The sequence below is a fragment of the Cheilinus undulatus genome, linkage group 10 (genome assembly GCF_018320785.1).
Source record: "Cheilinus undulatus linkage group 10, ASM1832078v1, whole genome shotgun sequence".
NCBI classification, from domain to species: Eukaryota; Metazoa; Chordata; class Actinopteri; order Labriformes; family Labridae; genus Cheilinus; species Cheilinus undulatus.
The window spans coordinates 39,368,605-39,388,483 of record NC_054874.1 but is presented as its reverse complement, the minus strand read 5'-3'; the positions used below and the strand labels follow the sequence as shown (position 1 = coordinate 39,388,483).

Genomic DNA, 19,879 nt, shown 5'->3' with positions numbered 1-19,879 from the left:
TTTTTTGTTTGTTTTTTTTTTTATATTTATTTTTGGGCCTTTTCATGCCTTTATTTGATAGAGTTAGGACAGGGGATAGACTCGGAAACAGGGAAGAGAGTGGGGAGAGACATGCGGTAAAGGGCCACAGGCTGGACTTGAACCCGGGCTGCCCGCGTACATGGGTAGCGCCTTATACCACTCGACCATCTGCACTCCCTTTTCGTTTTTTTTTTTTTTTCTTAATTTAAAAATTAAAAGATGTTTTATGGCCTTGAATTTTATAAGTCCAAACTAATACTTTCAGGACTTTCTAAGGATCCACATCAAACATGATCCTAATGTTTCCAGAAAACAATTTACTGATTTTGGACTAAGATTTTGCGTCAAACTTTCCACTAAATCTGTGTTTGTGCTCCAATCTGCCTCCTGTGCTTGGATTTTCTGTTTGTGCTCTAAATGTCTGCTTGATCTCAGGTCTTTAGTTGCTTGCTCAGATTTCCTGATCTCATGCTCCAATCACTCTCCTCTCATTCAGATTGCTTCTGCTAGCTTATGAAACTGCCACTGTCTAACTTTTATTTGTGCCTACCAAACTTTCTCTGGACGCTCAAAACTATACAAATATAGTTAGCTATGTTAGCTACTAATGTACCTTACCTTAGGCCATTTCTTCATACTGTTTAAATATTCCTCCTTAACAAATTTATAAGACCACCTGTCATATTTGTCTCAAAGACCATCCAGCATCATGGAATGCTTTAATGTGGACTCTTTCATTTTCAGTGAGCTCTCCACATTTTACCATTTTGAACAGAAATGGGGAACTTCAAACTGAATTAACCCAATTTGAGCCGGCTCACTGGACTTCTCTGAGAAGTCAGAAATGAATCAAGCATAACATTCTACCACTAAAACTAATTTTTCTGTTCAGGAATGCAAGTAAATAACTATAATTTGACATATTAATCAAGAAATGTTAATGTGCTTTACTATTTTTTCAGTTTTTTTGTAAATTAGTAAATTTGAAAATTCATGGATAACAATAATGATGATATTTTAGCATTAAAAATATCATTTGGGTTAAAGAGCTTCTACATATTGGTGTATTAACCATTGCAGAAACATAAAAAATGATTTTGGTAATTACTAGTGCTGTTAATTTAGGGCAGCTGTGGCATAAACCTTACTTTGGTTAGGGTTAGGGTGGTCTAATAAATTTGTTAAGCACTGTAGCTTTTCAGTTGAAAAGACATGGATAAATTATAATAGATCCTGCAGATTAATTACCGGACTACCAGTGAATCATTTCATCCTTACATAGATTAGATAGCAGCCTGCTGAAAACTTGAATATTGCAGTAAAGAAACTTCCCTTTCTACCTCCTACATACAGAACTTCAGAACGCACATGTTCTGGTCCTCTTGACTTATACGGCATGCAGTGAAACTTTCAGCCTAAAGCACGTGGAAAGATGATCTTTGTGCACACTGATAGAAAATGATTCTGTTCAGAGGTCATTATGACGTTACCTGCAGGGCAAAAGCGCTGCTCAGGCCCGTCGAATACGGCCAGGTTCCTGTTGACTGGCACGCTGTCGTCTCTCAGGGTCAGATGGGGGGGCTGGTCCCCTTCATGGTTGGTGCCGCTAAGCGCCACAGAGGAGAGCAGGTCGAAGCTTATCTTGCCGTCGGGCTTGGGGTATTCAATCGGTGTACATTCTTTTGCCGGTTTCAGCTGGTGTGCATCAAGGCCTGAGGGAGATTGAGCATGGCTGGTTAGGAAATGTTGATTTTCAGTACTCAGATAAGATGACCTCAAACCTGACCTCAGTAGAAAACACTTCTGTTTAACTGAAGTGCTTCACTCTATGTGTTAAATTTATTTCTGGACATTGAGCTACTGGTCAAACAGTTTTCCTGATTTTTTAATTTTTTAATTTTTCCAAACTACCTTTACAGTTATGTAGTTTTATGGCATAGTTGGCATTAACTTCCTTGGGATTAAGTTGGAATAAAAGGAGTTTATGAAATGTTTCAGGGGAATTAAATAATTGTCCAATTTTGGCCCTATTTTCATGGGTTTAGTCTTACCTGAGGATTATAATTTGTAATGAGAGGATATCTGTTTTTTTGGTCTCTTTTTTTTTTTAAGGTTTATTCATGGGATTTTTCATGCCTTCATTCATACAGCACTGTTGATAGAGCCAGTAAGGGCGAGAGTGGAGAATGACATGTAAAAGAAGTAACGAGTTGGATTTAAACCGGCACTGCTTCTTTTCATGACAAGCTCCTCTGAACATGGAGCACCTGGTCATAACCACTAGGGTACCAATTCCCTAACATCTGCGTTTATAATCCTGTGCCAATCAACCACATTTGACAGTTTGGAAGTGGAAAAAAAGGAAAACACAGATGTCTTCTTACAAAAAAAAAAAAAAAAAACATCCAGACCCAAATGGCATCTCAGCAGTTTGGGATTTCATTTTCTGTGCTGCTAATTCTGCAACTTTTCCCAGTCGGATTATTGGGATTTTTCCCTAGCTTCTTTCAGTGCTTGTTCCTGAAAAACTTCACTGTTTCACTCATTTCCTTTTGGTTCTCCTATCTGCACACATACCTACATACTGTACAAACAAAAACCTTTCCTCTTCTGATACACATGGTCCTTCTCCTGCTCTTCTTCCTTCCATTCCAACTGTTTCAATAAGCTTTAGCTGTACGTTTTAAAAAATAGAATAATGAAACTCTTGTTTAGAATTGTTTCACTCAGTTTCTATTTATCACAGCAAGTGATCTGGTGCTTTTATCTGTTTTTACTTCTCTATTTTTGGTACAACACAGTTTGTACCAAACTGCTAAAAATCAGCATTTTACGTCTTTTAATTAGCTCAAACGGACATCTTCTTTGAAAAATCTTTTCTGAAAAGGTGGGGCTTATGTGACGTAGAAACCTACCATCGGTAGATGTCTGTCACAAACTCTGTAAATGGTAGAATGTTACTGCCTCCAACCATCTTTACCATTCAGAGACCACTCCCATCCTCTCCTGCTCCTGCACTGCCATGGCTCCGAGAGCTCTGGCTTTAGTAACAATGCTGCTGGACCCAACGGCACAAACAGGTGGTGCTCAGGACCACCACGGTCCACCACCACTCCACAGCCTGCTTCAGGGGACTCTGGAGGGAAAAAAATCCTCCACCTCAGAAGATTGCTCTGAGGCAGCAGTGCTTCTGCTCTGCCTCCTATAGCTTCTCTTTGCATGGCAGTGTTATTGAGCAGTACATTTCATCCATAATAACATGGTTTGCTTCAAATTATAAAAATGTTAAAATTCTGCAAAGAGGCTAGACTTTGGCACATATCATCTACTGTAAACTCTGGGTAATGGTATGTGCAGGACGCATAAAGGAAATGTCCCCTGCAGAATAAACTGCTATTCCGTATGGAGTTTAAAATGAGAATGCTGTTGTTGTTTGTTGTGCATTTAGGTTGTCCTTTAGAAATACTAGTACATTTGCCTATAGTACCAACTTTTCTTTTCTTGTATGAATGCACAGGACCAAACACTGACACTGAGGTTAATTCACAAATTATCACAGGTCCCACTGTTACACTTATGCCATACAAATAGTATTTAATAAGAATTACCTATCTCTGTTATTGACCTTTTACTCTCCTGTCATTGATGGATGTAGTGGGTGGCCAAAGACGGCCTGTGCCCCACTTAAAATCACATCAGCCATGAAAGGTGCCTACTCAGTGCCCCTAAAGTTTGATTTACTATATACCTTAGGTCAGAGCTAAAAGAGCTCTGACCTAAACTTTCTTTACATTTATATACAGCACTTTTCTCCTGTTAGCAGGTTTTTTGAATTGTGACTTTGGGCTTTAATCTTTTTTTCCTTTAGGAATAAGGCTGAGATGTTTGTATGTTACCTATTGCAGTAAAAATAAATAAACACAACATCTTTCAAATACCCAAATTTTAGAACTTAAAACAGATTATTCATGGAGATGGAATGTGTTAATAAATGCTATTCATTCATTTTTGTGCACACACCAATTTCAGTTCACCCCAAGCTGAGTTAACCAGCTTGTCAAGGGTTTACTTTTTGCCATAAATAAATCAATTTTAAGTATATGGATCAAAACAAATGTCAAAAGAAAGCTGTTTAATGTTTCTGCTCTGTGATACTCACCACAGTGTTTGAGGGTCCATGGCTCTTTCCCTCTAAGGATCCAGTAGAAGATCCCGGTGTAGACCATGCCTCCATACAGGCCAAAGTAATTATGGAAGGACGGTCTGATGTTTCTCACTGCATGCAGCTCTTTCCACACCCATGAATTCTTCAAGCTATCAGAGTATTCATGTACATGGAGCCCTGTGAGGATTAAATCAATAACTAATATAGTTATAGTGTTTTTTATTTACGTGCTGTGGCCATGTGTACTCTCCTGCATAACATTTGTAAGCCCGCTAAGGTTTCCACTGGAAGGAAAAGTCCATTTCATGGTCAGGTCAGTGAACTTTCCTTATCTATTCAGACACACAGGCTACAGGAAATATCACTGTAGAAAACTGTGACAGCACAGCACAAATCAAATTTCATTCACCTCAGGCAAATTAGGTGTAGAAAGAAATTTCAGATGTGGGTCTTTTCAAACTATGACAAGTAAAACCAGAACTGCCAGCAGCACACCACCGGAGAGAAAATGGGTGAACTAACCCTTTAAGATATTGCTCTGTTTTTCTCTCCCAGATTTAGAACGACTATCCTATAGACTCCTGGACAGGGTGGAGGACTACAATTCGAAGTGGGGGCATTACCACTTATTTTTGAGGTCCTCTGATGTTACCAGCTCTTGATAAACAATGGAGAACTACATAACTGTCTGAATAACTGAGAAACATTGTAATGTAGCCTTTTAGTGAGAAGAAGCATATGTAAGCTGTCTGTGCATCATGGTCAAGTTGTAGTTGAGACATCCCCTTTTATATAAATTGTATTTATGTTATATATGTTTTTATGGGTACTTGATATCTCGTTTTGTGTGTTGGTATGTTACAGTGTGTTGTCACTGTCCAAGCCTAATGATTTGCTTAATTCAAAATTAATAAACTATGAATCATAAAAAAGCAGCAGAACCATACATAATTTTGAAAACTAATATTTTTTAATCTTTACAATAATGGGTAAAATCTACTATTTGAATGTTGTTTTCTTTGTTTTTTTTTTTTGAATCCATCTTATGACTCCCTTTGGTGTCCTGACCACAACATTGAAAACCACTGCACTTAACAACAAGATCTTGTGTACTTTGATGGTGGCCAATTCTTTCTATGTAGGGCTGTGTTCCACTTCTGCCTTCTTTCCATGTCTTTCAGCATACAACAGATGAGTTTTAATTTAGCACTGGTGTCCAGCAAGTAACATGTCCCTAGCTGCCTGAACAGACACTGTGGTGTCAGACTCAGAAGGTCAAAAAAACAACTTGATACTAGAGACAACAGACCATATTATGATGCCAGCTACTTACATAACTCATATCCCTGTTGGTTAGTTTCACTCTGTGGCTGCTCCTTCTTGAAGCAGCCTGTCAATTCTGAAAGAATATCATTATTTTGAAATGCTCCCACTGACACTTCCATTGCATTTCTGACGCCTTAGATCTCATCTCCATAGGTACCCTTTTATTATAAGTTTTCAAAGCATCCTGAGAATAATGTCTGTATAATGGATAATCTGCTTTAGTTGAAGAATAATACTACCTGACATTTAATGGTGTGATCTACCTGCAGTGTTCTGTGATTATATACAGTAGCCTATATCTTTGAAACCAAGCCCCGGTGTTAATGTCAAAAGCCTGTATTTCTGTGTAGTACACCAACCATGATCCATTAGGGAGTATCTAATGACCAACAAACTGCTAAAGGTGCTACCCTCACGATCATCAGGTGTTAAATTCTATACCTATGGTCTCTGACTCCGGGTCCTCAGCTGTGACTTTTGGGAAAATGGCCTCAGCAGCCAGCATGCCGCTCTTCATAGCTGTGTGGGTGCCTTTGATCTTTGGGACATTCATGAAGCCGGGGCTGCAGCCTATCAGCAGCCCTCCAGGGAAGGTCAGCTTTGGGATGGACTGCAGAGCAAGACGACAGAGTTAATGGACATTTTTACTCAGACCTTAAACTTCTAATTGGATTGCTGTCAGATATAAAGCATCCTCAGAAAATATCCAGCTCATCCTAAAGGACTTTAAGATTTTCTCAGGCCACACTGTATAAATGATCCCCGCTTGTTTTGGCTCTTCTCCATTTGGGACACAAGAGGAAACCAGCTGATTTCCTGAAAACCTCGACTGACCTTGTTGTGAAAAACTTCCTGTGACATTACTCTGATAACACGTACTTTTTATGTCTTAATATTTCAACATTATCTGGCAGTATACCAAAAAGACAAAGTGGGATTTTTACTCAAATGTGTATAAAATAACTTATTCAAGAAAGAAATTACTTTATCCCACATTTTTCCTGTTTTATCAGTGATATAGCATATGCACCAAGGCTCCCACCTCTTTTTTATGTCTCTAGCATGTATCACTGTTGTGATAATTTGGAGGGAGACCAAAAGGATCTGTTTGAAATTGTATAAAAAATGAGTTGCGATTGTGCTTTGTGTGAATGGAAAAACTATGACGCAAATACTTTTTTCTAGTCATCATCTGAGATCTCCTGATCCAGGTTCCTCTCCCAGCACCTCTTCAAGCCATCCAGTTTGGCACTTGAGTGCTTCTTATACATTCATAATATTGTTTTTAGAATATAGTTTTTATTTGCAAGGGTACAATGACTAATTTGTAAAAATTTTGTACAATTCAGAGTAACTGAGCTTATATCTGTTCTTTAATCTGACCATTTCTAAGAGAAAGATGCTGCAGGAGTGTGCAAATCCATACGAATATGCAACGTGAATCTAAGGTGGAGAGGAACAAATGTTTCTCCTTAAATACTTCAAGGTTTTGTTTCCTATAGCTTGGGTGCCTGAAGCTCTGTCACACAGTGCAGAGCGGTATCCACGCCACATGGCTCAACGTGCACATCTGGGCAAATTAGACTACGGCAATAAAAATTAGACCACGGTGGAGACCCAGGGCCTAGGTAACTGATGGTTAAATACTGGTTTTGTCCTAGTGTCAAAGCATGGTATTTTAACCATGGACATTGCTATTATTCATGCACAATATCTCCACTTTGTAAAACAAGAATATGAGCTCTGCTGAGTGAGAAAAGTGAAAGAAAATCACAAAAATCAAAATGAGGGACACCCCTGGCACCTTTTTGACCTTTCTTGTTCCTCTTTCCTTGTTCATGTCAAAGTGAGGGACAGAAAGAAAAATGAGAACTGACTTTCAGAGTAAGAAAAACATGCTGTGTCCCACTGCTTCGGGATTCATCGGCCTTGTTAGGAGACTGTACTTTAAGAGGAAAACAACAGAATTAAGCTGATTCGGTCACAAATGCTCACTCGTGTCACATGGTATTAGGACACACCATTTATAAAATAATAACACACTGTTGATATTAGACTTGAAAATATAAGTAATGGTAAAATTGTATCATATTCTATTCTAATATTTGCAAATCAACGGAACACATCATAGCTGTCAGATCAGAGAATCCAACCAACACAGCTCAGAGTAATTCAGATCAATTTTAAAAGGTTCAAAGACTCATTTGATTAATAACCCGGACACACCACACTACAGTGTTTTAGCAGTTGCAATATTTAAATAAACCGACTGAATTAGTAACCTTTAATCAGGGGTCTGTCTGTTCCACACATACTGATAACTTTTCCAGAGTTGCTTAGATTCTACATTTTGAGCTCCACTAAAGCATTAATTAAATATAAAAGAACATATTCCCTGTATCACTCAGACCGCAAATAAAAACACATCTTGAGATTTTCACTCAGACTTAGCAACACTTCTAACAGTGATTAATCTGTTCATCATGACCTCGCAAATGCCTGGCTTTTTTTCACCGTTCAAAGATTCAATATAAAAAAGTTGATGTATTTGCAAGTTTCACACCAAAACTATTTATAATGAAAAATGTTAAATGTAGAGATGTACCTGTAATCCACCCTCGTTCAGCGCTCTGGCTCCATATGCTATCCTGCTACCTCCCTCCAGTGTGGGAGCCACAAAGGGATGGTGTTTCCAGCGCTGAAACTCCCTGAAGGGGCTCAGGTAAGGATTTGTGTAGTCCAGGCCCACCTGGAGTGGGTGGAAAGCACAATTTTAGACAAATGAGTTCGATAATCATGCAGTAAGAAAGATGGTTTTCTGTGCATTTTCTACTTTTCTGGGGTCAAAAAACATAAATTTTATTCAGACTGTTGGCCTTAAATCTACAAATCAAGCGTTGACACTCATTGCTGTCCCTGGAGGTGGTCTTGAAGAAGGTCTATAAGAAAAATTCAAATATATAGACCTAAATATTAATCTGTAAAATGGAGGGTAGAACAAAAAAGCTAAGGCCTTCTGATATGCACTTGTGATATTTGATAGGAGAGCATAAAACCTCAGCTTGGTAGCTGGCCAGTACTTTTGACTCAACTATAAAGGTACTTGAGTAGGAGGTGAATGCTACCAGAAATTAATGGTGCTTTATTACCCTTAATGGATTAGTCTAGTAAAATGGAAAAATGTGTTTGTGTGCCAATGAGCTGCCTACAGTTTATCTCAATTCAAATTCAGAAGCAGGAATAGGAAAATTCTATTATGGCTCATCACCTTGCTTTATGTAGTGACATAAATGGGGCCTTGTTCAGGCTGAAGATAAATTCACATTGTTTCATAACTGAGAACTTTTAAGGAAAATCTATATCTTGATACGTGCAGTGATCAATTCTGGTAAGCCCGTCCATACATCACCAACCCCAGGACAAAGGTGGGAGTCATATCAACTAACAATGCATTTACACGCAACAAGAAATAAGTTTTCTTATTGAGTTAGTCCAACTAAAACTAGACTTTATGATGCATGCCAACATGTTGCACTGACCTAAATCTGTACATTCTGAGCAGGCTCTTCAGTTCCTTTGCTCGGCTTTGACCCAAAAATCGAACAGCATAAACATGTATAAAAACATGCTGGGGAAACAAGATGAGGGTTTTAACATGGCCAGTGCTAATGTATTCTTTAAAATTCTTAAGTTTCTGCCCCGTGTCATGTCTTCTGATGCTCTTGATATTAGAAATACCTTACTTTTAACTCTTTAAAGCACTTTGAGTTGCTTTATGCATGAGTAGTGCTCTATAAATAAACCTGCTTTGCCTTATCTAGAGCAGTGGTCCTCTACTGGTCACAAAACCAACCGGCTTAAACCAAATAGTTCAACAACAAAAAGAAAGCTATTTAACTCTTTGCTAACTCAGCACCAGTGAGTGTTTTGAAAGCTTGCATTGACTTGCTACAGGTTCAAAAAGAAATATTTAATGCAAATTATTTGCATGAAAAAAAATGCATCTGGTGTGCAAGGACCTTAAGTTTATAAACTAAAAGTTATATTTTGAAGGCTATTAAATTTAATTACAATAAAACCCCATGGGAGGATGGTTTGACCCACACTGGCACATGCCAGTCAATCACTGTTTTCAAAATCACTCCATTCAAAAATAGCTTAATGACTTAGTTTTTTGTGAAGAAATGTTCATCTATAACCAAGTTCATGATTTCAGTTTGAGAGCGCTTTATTTTGATCCAAATTGGCATTTCTTATAATTAAGTTCATACATTTTTTACAGATTTTGAGTTCTTTCTAGTTCTGTTTTATTTCTAAATAGTTTCAGAGAGACTGCTGCAGCTGAGTAGTGTTTTGCACACTGATGGTTTTAAATGGTTTTATGCCTGTCCAGGCACTATATTCACTACATTCGTTTGAATACCACATTTAGTGATGAGAAGATTTGCCATGAATTTAGTCATGCATATTTAATATCTAAAATGTAAAATAAATAAAAAAATAAAAAATAAAAAACTAATATTTGAAATTTGAAAGCATTTATGAGTTACAAAGTTTGAGTGCTTTCACAACCCTGTTTAATGTCTTTCTTCTGGGCCAAAAAAACTTTGCGCTGTTTAGGGAGCACTTGGCTGAAAAAATATTTCACAGGGGGTACATCACTGAAAAAATGATGAGAACCACTGCCCCACATATTTCTTACAATACTGATAAATTTATGATCATCTGCTTCTTATCCCCAGTAAAGCTGTCACTATAGTCAATATAATTTTTTTGTTTGTTTTCTTCTAAAGGATGAATAATAACGTGATAATAATAATGAAGGACCGCCTGAGGCTTGACAGTTTACTCAAGGATACAAAAATTCTCCAGCTGTTATCTACTGTCTGCATGACATCCATCCGTCACATCTGTTTAAGTGATTGTTAGCTTGTATACAGAGACACTCACCACAAAGCCCAAGGCCACAAGAGGCTCTCCTTCATTCAGATGATAGAGGAAGGAGCCTCCGTATGTGTTTCTGTTCAGGGGCCAGCCCACAGAATGCTCCACTCTGCCCGGCCTCCACTTCTTCTCATCAATCGTCCACACCTCAAGAAAAAAACATGGAAGGGATAAAAAGATATGAGCATGGGTTTCTGTGAATCTTTCACTCCTTTCAAACAGCCCTAGCTATCTTTGTTTTGCTGTGAAAGGATGACATGGCTTTCTCTGAATTTTCTAATGTTTAAACATTAATTACTGTGTTTACTACATCTGCAGACTCTGAGCAGTGTTAGCCAGGGCAAACAGGATCAACTAACAAGGTTATTGTGGCTGCCAGAAGAGGTTGCTGGCAGCCCTTAGCTCTTGAACCATTTTTTCTGATTATCAAATATATAGACTGTTTTAGAGGAAATGTTGCTGCTTTTATGTTTCCACCATGACCCAAGTTTAATATGCCTGACTGTGTCCAAAAAGGGGAAAAATTCTCTGTGTAGAGCAACCACTTTAATCCCCACAGGTTGGACTTTGTGCCTTTGGCGCCATCAGTAAAACCAGATCAAGCGCAAAACCAAATTACAGGCCACAAACAGAGCAAGCAGACTTCTAACCAGAATTAGATTTATGTGGGTGTGATGTGCTATTTACCTCCTTCAGGCCGATGGCATAGGTCTGAGGCTCACAGTTCTCGCGAAGGTTAAACTGCTTGTAAAGTTGCTTGGCCAAATGACCATGACAGCCTTCACCAAACACTGTGACTTTAGCATGAAGCTCCATGCCTCTTTCAAAAACATCCTGAAGAAAGAGCAGATGAGGGCACATGAATATAGCTGAATGAAAAGTAACTGAATCAGTTTGAAGTCAACATTTATAACCTAGCCATTATAAAAATCAGCGAGCACAAAAAAGTTGACTGTAGACAAAGGCTCTTGTGTGACTGAGGTTGCACATAAAGGTCTCTATTTATAATTTTCCATTAACTCCAACATGGGCTGAAGCACTCGACCTGACTACAGCTGCACTGATCAGAGTGAGATGTCTTTGTTGTCAGTACCTTAGGTGATCCATCCTTAGCGATGCCAACGTCATTGGTTGCTATTCCTTTTACACTTCCATCTTCATGAAATAAAACCTAAACAACAGAATAAAGCAAGAAAAAAAATGAGAGTGGAGAAAAAACACATCCACTACAAGATTGACAAAGCACAAACACGGTTTGTGTGGAAATAATGCAGACAGCAGGAAATAAGGCACACTGCATGCAAACAATAAGAGCAGTTTTATTCTGGATGTTCAAACTGTTTTGTCTGTAGAAGTTGTGTGGATATAAACAGATGCTTTATCCATTCACTAATCATTTAACTCATACTAGAGTAGTGTCAATTGATTTAGGTTCTCAAAGTTTAAATGTTTTCTTACAGTGTTAAGAAAAAGGTAAAAAGCCAAAGCCTTTTTCTCTCAAGGCTTCAAAGAATTAGACCAAGAGTGTTCGAAAAACAGATACAGAGTGTAAGATACACGCTGACTGGGAAAAAAAACATGCAAATTAAATGCATCCAGATTATAAAAAAATCTATGAGGATGACTCACCTCAGCTGCTGCGTAACCAGGGTAGATCTCCACCCCAAGCTCCTCTGCCTGCTCCCCCAGCCAACGCACAAAGTTCCCCAGCCGCACAATATAGTTACCATGGTTATTCATAGGCAGCCCTACAGACAATGAGGGAAAATGTTCACTCAACCAAAGTCAGTACTTCAGAGGTTTCAGTGTTTAATCAAGCTGTGACAAGCTGATCTATAAATGTAAGAGACCATCGTCAAGCTGAGTGCCCAATAACATCATTTTTAAAATCTTAGTATGAAAGTTGTACATTTTCCACTTTTATGTCAAGATTTCCAACTAAAGCAACTAACACCTGCAAGTGTGAGTATTTGTTCAATTATATTTCTAACACAATATGTCGTCTTTTTAATGCAGTAGTTCTCATGTGTGAAACGTGTGATCCCTCTGCTACAAAATGTAAGAAGGCATTTGAATGTGATCAGGCATACTTATACGGAGAACACACTCATTATGGCCAGAGTAAAAAAGTATGTTAACAATAGGAGTGGGAATCACTAGTGGCCCCACGATACGATATTATCACGATACTTGGGTCACGATGCCCTCATGTTTGTTGTATTTCTGCAGTATTTTATTTTCATGTCGCACTTCTTGCAAACCTCATGTGTCATGCCCATCTCATTCATGCCCTGCTTACAATCCTAATGTCCTTCCTCTGGTTATTTTTCCATGATCATAGACTTCTGCTCATATTTGCAATTAATTTGAAAAAATTGATACATGGTAGACGAGAATATACAATGTACCACCAGACAAAATATCACGATACTATGCTGTATCGATTTTTTCTCCCACCCCTAGTTAACAAGCCACCACTACTGCAGGGGTGTCTACAACATCTGCTGGTTTAAATGCAAGCTTTCTTCAGACAGCTACTTTTAACATTCCCTTTTATGTAGTTTTATTTTTGACAAAGATGTAAAAGATATCAGGAAAACCCATGAACTTACTATGGAGGAAAAAAAAGTCCACAATGCACAAAGTGCTACTTCATGAAAAGTCCCCCTTTATGAGACCAGGCACCTGAGTTTCCGTTAGCCGGCATTTGCCGGTCTTTGGCCGGTAAAAAGGGTGGAAGTCCGGCATATAAAAATATAACCAGTCAAAATGTCCGGCAGAAAACATGCAAATGGCCAGATAAGTAAATACAGAATATTTGAACATTATATTTTGTGTAACCTAGAAGATATGTTGCGAGAATGCGTTAATATAAACTAAAAGTTGCCTCATCTTACTACATCTACTGTCCTGCGGTGCTGGGGTTGTTTATCTCCTCAGATGGCAAGCACATGGCTAATTATGCATGCACGATGATGTCAAAGCAAATCTCTTTGCGCGCTCAGTACTGCTGGGGACTATGCAGGGAAAGTTTGACCAGAGCTTTCTCGTAAAGCAGAATTTTAATCTAAGTGAGGTTTTCCTGGTTAACCAAAGGCTTAATATCATCAGTGGTATGGAGGGATTTTATGTCATTGCTGTGAGTAATGAAGAGGCTGAAACAAAGGGAACTGTATCTGAGCATCGTAAACACCTATGCAGCAGCAGAGAGAGGAGGCCTACAGGCCTACAGCAGAGCAGTAGTGGACTTCGATAAACTACCTATGACCAATCCTCAGATAAAGTTGAATTGTAGTCAACACAGAATCACATCGTGCAGAACGGCATGGACCGCTTGGAGCTGATAACGAAGGCTCTGTCTCTCTTCAGAGAGGTTACTGTTATATCATCATGAGGACTGATATTAGCAGCTGACGGTAAGACTCATTTTTCATTTGAAATGTAGAGTTCTAATGCAGTGTTCAGTTAAGACAGCACTTTTGTTACGTGTTTAGATGCTTTGTTGTTGGTGGTGGAGGATGGTATTTGGCTGTTGTAAGCTGCAAAGTTATGATAGCGGCCAATGTGCTAACAGGCTAACGGTGCTGATGTGAAGCTAACTTGTTGTTTATGTGTTTAAGGTGGGCATATATTGTGTGACTGACTGCGTGTGTAAGGAAAGCACACAGCTTTCATTTTGATACTTTAAACCACTCACACAAAAAATAATAGGGAGATTTATGCATTTTTCTGCTGTTAATGCAGCAAAAAAATGTTAAAGCAAATGTCCGGTAGTTGTTCTAAATGGCTGGAATTCTTGAGGACTGCTAGTCATTTTGACGGGGGACAAAAAAGTCTAGCAGAAACGCTGCCAGACACTTCACAGAGATTCCCTGGCAGATGTGATAAAGGCTTTAGAGGTGAATCAAGGCAAGATTGTACCAAAATGCATGTAGATAGTCTTGAACTGTAAATCACCAGGTGATTTATTTATTTAAGCAAGAGCTGCATATAATTTTTCCAAAACAGCGGTCTTTGACCAAAAAAACATGTATATACCATTAATAAAGCTTACTAGCTAGAAAAAGTGTTATACAGTTCCTTAATACAAATATGAAGAAGATGATCAAGCTTTATCTCCAATTCTCCATTGTATAAAAACAGCAAGCTAGTTACTTAAGTAAGTCGTTTTAATTAAAAAACAAGAGAATCTTTTGGCCTGAATTAAATCTATTTTTTATCCCAATGGTGATTTAGAGAAATAGTCTGACAAACAAGATGTAACATTTTACCTGTCATTTTTTTATTTACTCTGAAATTGGCGAGAGGCGGGGTACACCCTGGACTGGTGGCCAGTCAATCACAGGGCTGACATATAGAGACAGACAACCAGGCACACTCACACACACCTACGGGCAATTTAGAGTCACCAATTAACCTAATGAGCATGTCTTTGATGGAGGGAGGAAGCCGGAGTACCCGGAGAGAACCTACGCACGCACGGGGAGAACATGCAAACTCCGCACTTGAAAGGCCCTGACCGGGAAGTGAACCAAGGACCTTCTTGCTGTGAGGCAACAGCGCTAACCCCTGTGCCCTGTGCAGCCCTCCTCTAAGCTCACACTACTTGATGTAGAGTAGGGTATTCGGGAAAGGAAACTTCCGCACTAGCAATGATTAGAATTCATTGGTTAAGTTTCCTCTTTTTGAAACTTGAGTGGTGTGACACATCATGGATTAATTTCAGACTGTTTCCTTGTAGATTATCACATCCTCCTCCCACTTTTCCCTGCTTGGAAACTTTTCCAATCAAGCAGCAACTTACACAAAGACATAGGCCTAGTTCAACATTTAATTCTGAGCACAGACTGAAACCACAGAAATATCAATAAAACTCAATTTCTATACGGCAGAGCCTGTTAATGCCCTCTCACATCAATAGAATAGAATAAAAAAGGCATTTTACCAGGTAACATTGGGACAGGGATTCTGTGTTTCGCTGTTAGAATGCTGAACACATCTTCAGTCACTGGAGTGTTCAAGGGTGCCTGAAATAAGGGCAGATTCAAGTGTTTAAATAAATTATTTTACATTTCAATAACACTGTATCAATGTTCTGATCTACTTCATGCAATTTCAACACAAATATGTATGTGTCAATACAGGGATAAACTGTGATATGTTACTATTAATAGTCAAATGCTATTAGTATCTCTTTTTACATCAAGGCAACAATGAAAGAACTCCTGGGCAGCAGACAAGGGGTAATTTCTTATGTTTACCTATATAAAATTCCAGCAAACCCTCGGACATTGTTTAAAAAATAGATTCTAGAGTGCATTAAGAAAGTATTTAGACCCCCTTCCCTTTATTCAGTTGTGTTATGTAGCAGCCTGATGCTACAATCGTCTATATTCATTTTTTTCTCTCAGTAACCTACACTCCAAAGTGAAAACAGAATTTCAGATTTTTTTGCAAAGTTATTAAAAAGAAAAAGGCTGGAATCTCACACTGACATAAGTATTCAGTACCTAGTTGAAGAACTTTTAGCAGGAATTACAACCTTGAGTCTTCTTTCATATGACACAACAAGCTTTTCTGCCATTCTTCCAAGCAAATCCTCCCAAGCACAGTCAGGTTGTATTGGTACCATCGGTGGACAGCCTTTTTTAGGTCTCCAGAGATGTTGAATAGGGCTCTGGCTGGGCCACTCAAGGACATTCACAGAGTTACCTCTAAGCCACTCCTGTGTTGTCTAGGCTGTGTGCTTAGGGTCATATCCATATTGGAAGGTCAACCTTCAACCAAGTCTGAGGCCCTGTGTGCTGCAGAGCAGGTTTTTACTGAGGTTATCTCTGTACTTTGCTCCATTCAGCTGTCCCTGAACCCTGACCAGTCTCCCAGTTCCTGCTGATGAAAAACACCCTACAGCATGATGCTGCCACCATCATGCTTTTCACCACCAGTTTCCTCCAATACATTTAGAATTGAGGCAACACAGTTCAGTTGTTGTTTCATCAGACCAGAGAATCTTGTTTCTTTCAGTCTGAGAGTCCTTCAGGTGCTTTGGTGCAAACTCCAAGTGGACTTTCATGTGCTTTGCACTGAGGAGAGGCTTCTGTCTAGCCGCTCTGCCATAAGGCCCAGATCAGTGAAGGACTGCGGTGATGGCTGTTCTTCTGGAATTTTGTTCCATCTCCACACGGGATCTCTGAGGCTCGGTCAGAGTCAGAGCTCTTGATCACCTCTCTAACTAAGACCTCCTGTCTTGCAACAATCCTGTTTCTGAACACTGCGGGCAGTTCCTTCAACCATGTACCTTGGATTTTGCTCTGGTATGCCTTGTCAGCTGTGAGGCCTTATAGAGAGGTGTGTGCCTTTCCAAGTCATGTCCAATCAATTTAATAATAACATCTCCGCTATGATTTTAAAAAATGGGAGGAAACTGAGATATATTTTAAGTGTTGCTGCAAAGAGTCTGAATATTTATGTCAGTGTGATAATTCAGGATTGTTTTATATAAATTTGAAAACATTTCTAAAATTCTGTTTTCATTTTGCCATTATGGGGTACTGAGTGTAGATTAATAAGGAAAAAATGAATTTAAATGATTGTAGCATCAGACTGCAACATAACAGACGAACATCACGAAAAGAAGGGGGGTCTGAATACTTTCTGAATGCACCAACATTGTTCATGTTTTCTTAACAAAATGATGCCAATGCGTATGTACAGTTTTAATATTTTGAAGGAGTCTGCCTGAAGTTCCCATGCCTCTTGCACACTGTTATCATGAATTGAATCTATCATTTAAAAGCCCCAGTACTTTTCAAAACTATCAATCATTAAAATAACAGATTATATTATTTTAAAAAATGTGGTGTCAGAAAGTACTTAGGTATTCAATATTTTGATAATCCTGAATCATGCAAGTGTAGATATATGCCCGTGTTAATGAATGAACTCTCGACTACATAGACTAGTATGAACAATACATCTACATAAGCTATATATAACTCTGCTGACAGCCACATAAAATAATACACAATGTACATGAACAAGGTGCACTTTATTCAACCCCCCAAAGGCACAAAGAAGGGCATATTTGCAGAAATAGTAGACCAACAAAGAAGAATTGTTGTAGACTTACCCCTCGTTCCTTCCAGTCTGGAAAGAGCTCGTTGAGGGCAGAAGGCTCCAGACAGGCACCCGACAGTGTGTGTGCTCCAATCTGAGAGGCCTTCTCCACGAGGCAAACTCGCAGCTCCTTCTCATGTTCGTTGGCTAGCTGCTTCAGGCGAATGGCTGCTGAAAGACCCGCAGGGCCCCCACCTACTATCACCACATCTGCCTCGTCGGCAAACCTTTCCATTTCGACACCTGTGAAAGGGCCAACATAAAGAGATTTAGGAAGGAGAAAAGCAAAGCTTTCTCATTTAGCTTATCATATCTTCTGAGGATAACAGAACATAAGACTTTTATGTACATGTTTACACAGAGCAGCTGGCTGCTAATAAAGAGTGACATGTGTGGCTCCTTTCCTGCACTCTCTGATCCCAGTATCCAACAGTCCACTGTCCTTTTCTATAGGCCCAAAGGTGTTGAAAAAATTACCTGTGTTACATTTGGCTTATATGAATTTGACTTAGAGATGACTTTTTATAATTTGTTGACAGAAAAAAATACCTACTCATACTGTCTATCGCAATTAAGGAAAAGAAAAAATTAGGTATATTTTTGGTCCAAATTGCCCAGCTCTACTCTAAATGTGTGAAAAAAAGCATTAAACTCTTGATCAGGACATATGACTCAGAGATGGCCACTGATGTTGACACTGCAGATTAAAATGAATAATCCTTTTAAAGGTCGTCACAGATGTCTCTCTTACATTCAAAATACGGTCAGCAAATTGTTAGCCTCACAGCAAAATTTGCCTAGTCATACTTTACAGCCCTTAGGAGAAAACTGTAACAATAAGTTCAATCAGATGTGTGAACACGTTTCTTTAAATAGAAAAACCACAACAAGGACTGCATAAAAAATAAAAGTGATATACCAGATAATAATTAATAGATGACTTAGGACTCATACTGATTATGGACTGTGACAAGCACTTAGATTGGCAGAAGATATAGGCAATAAGGCACAATAAATCAGCAGAGTTAAGAGAGTAGACTTAGGCAGATATCACAATTTGGCCAAAAATGAATTAGGCAATAATGCTGTGAGGCTAATGAAATGCCTTTAAAATGCAAGTAATAAAAACAATAAACAAAATTCAAACATATAATGATGAATGAAAAAACAGTATCTTACCTTCCCATCGTGGATCTTTCTCTCGAGGATGGATGGTGTAGTGTGTTGTGATTTTTGGTGTTGGCACAGAAGAGCACGTCCGTCTGTGTACTGTCGTGTAAAGTTGAGGGGCAGCATACTCTGTTTGAACGGTCTTCAATGCCCTGATACACCTGTGGGCTGCAAGATAGTTCAGTTACCAGTCAAGACCAGCTGAAACCAGTGGTCATGGACCTCTATCAGCTAGTGACAGTGCGCACAGTAATTCAATAGAGCCTACTCCTGGGCAAATTTACACAACTTTGAGTTAGTACAATGAAAGTATGATATGGAGTATCAGGCTATGGCGGGTGAAACGGTATGAAATGGGGGGGGGGCTTATAAAACCAAAATAACTCAACAGATTCATCCCAGTCTGAACAAAGTTTTCTCAAAGCCAGTGAAGCAAAAACGACCAGCAGCTGTCAAAGTTGCAGCGGTGGCAGCATGCTAGCGGCGTTGTTTGAATAAGGACAGCTAAGCTAACGGTCACTTTGCAGCCCGAAGACTTTCTCTAACAATCACTAAACACCTGGTGATAACGTTAAAGGCAAGACAAGTAAAAGACAGCATCACTCTCTATCTGAAAAAGTGTAATTCTGGCATGTTGCCCACGACAAGGACACCGTTCACATGACCTACATATTGGTTCAACTTTTACCTACATTTAGCTTGATGCTAACATTAACGGGCATGCAAGGCTGTTTGCTCATGCTACGCTTGCATTTACAAAATGTAACACAAAGTTATGCGCTTTGATGGGGAAATAGCATGGTCTGTGACCAAAATTTCACGTAATTCGTGCTGAGAGAAAAATTATCATTGTTAAAAATAAGTTGTTAGCACAGCATGCACTCAACACTGTCGCTAACTAGCCATTAGCTTTACGTACCTTTACTTGAGTATCTGCTTGCTGGAAACATTATGTGTCAGCCAGTGTAAACTCACTAGCAGACTGTGGGTTTTCTTTTTCTGACAGAGGTGCAGTCGCAGTATCCTCTCTTCAGTACCTGAGCAAAGCTTGTGTAACCTAGCCGCTCAAAAACAAATACTGAGCCTCGCTACCTTACAAAACGCGTCTCATAACACAGAAACCGGCGAGCGTCAAAA

General features: G+C 39.0%; 1 protein-coding gene across 1 annotated transcript in view; it reads right to left on the bottom strand.

Annotated features, from left to right (window-relative positions):
- Nucleotides 1-19,879, bottom strand: part of etfdh (electron transfer flavoprotein dehydrogenase) — a 23,155-nt gene extending 3,276 nt beyond the window's left edge. Inside the window, exons 1-12 of the mRNA XM_041797194.1 lie at nucleotides 19,662-19,879; nucleotides 18,752-18,910; nucleotides 17,586-17,815; nucleotides 15,402-15,483; nucleotides 12,086-12,204; nucleotides 11,550-11,627; nucleotides 11,144-11,290; nucleotides 10,463-10,603; nucleotides 8,118-8,261; nucleotides 5,954-6,122; nucleotides 4,181-4,363; nucleotides 1,512-1,733 (exon numbers count right to left, since the gene is read on the bottom strand). Coding sequence (XP_041653128.1) covers nucleotides 1,512-1,733; nucleotides 4,181-4,363; nucleotides 5,954-6,122; nucleotides 8,118-8,261; nucleotides 10,463-10,603; nucleotides 11,144-11,290; nucleotides 11,550-11,627; nucleotides 12,086-12,204; nucleotides 15,402-15,483; nucleotides 17,586-17,815; nucleotides 18,752-18,910; nucleotides 19,662-19,692 — 1,705 coding nt within the window. The 5' untranslated portion in view covers nucleotides 19,693-19,879. The remainder of the gene's footprint in view (nucleotides 1-1,511; nucleotides 1,734-4,180; nucleotides 4,364-5,953; nucleotides 6,123-8,117; nucleotides 8,262-10,462; nucleotides 10,604-11,143; nucleotides 11,291-11,549; nucleotides 11,628-12,085; nucleotides 12,205-15,401; nucleotides 15,484-17,585; nucleotides 17,816-18,751; nucleotides 18,911-19,661) is intronic.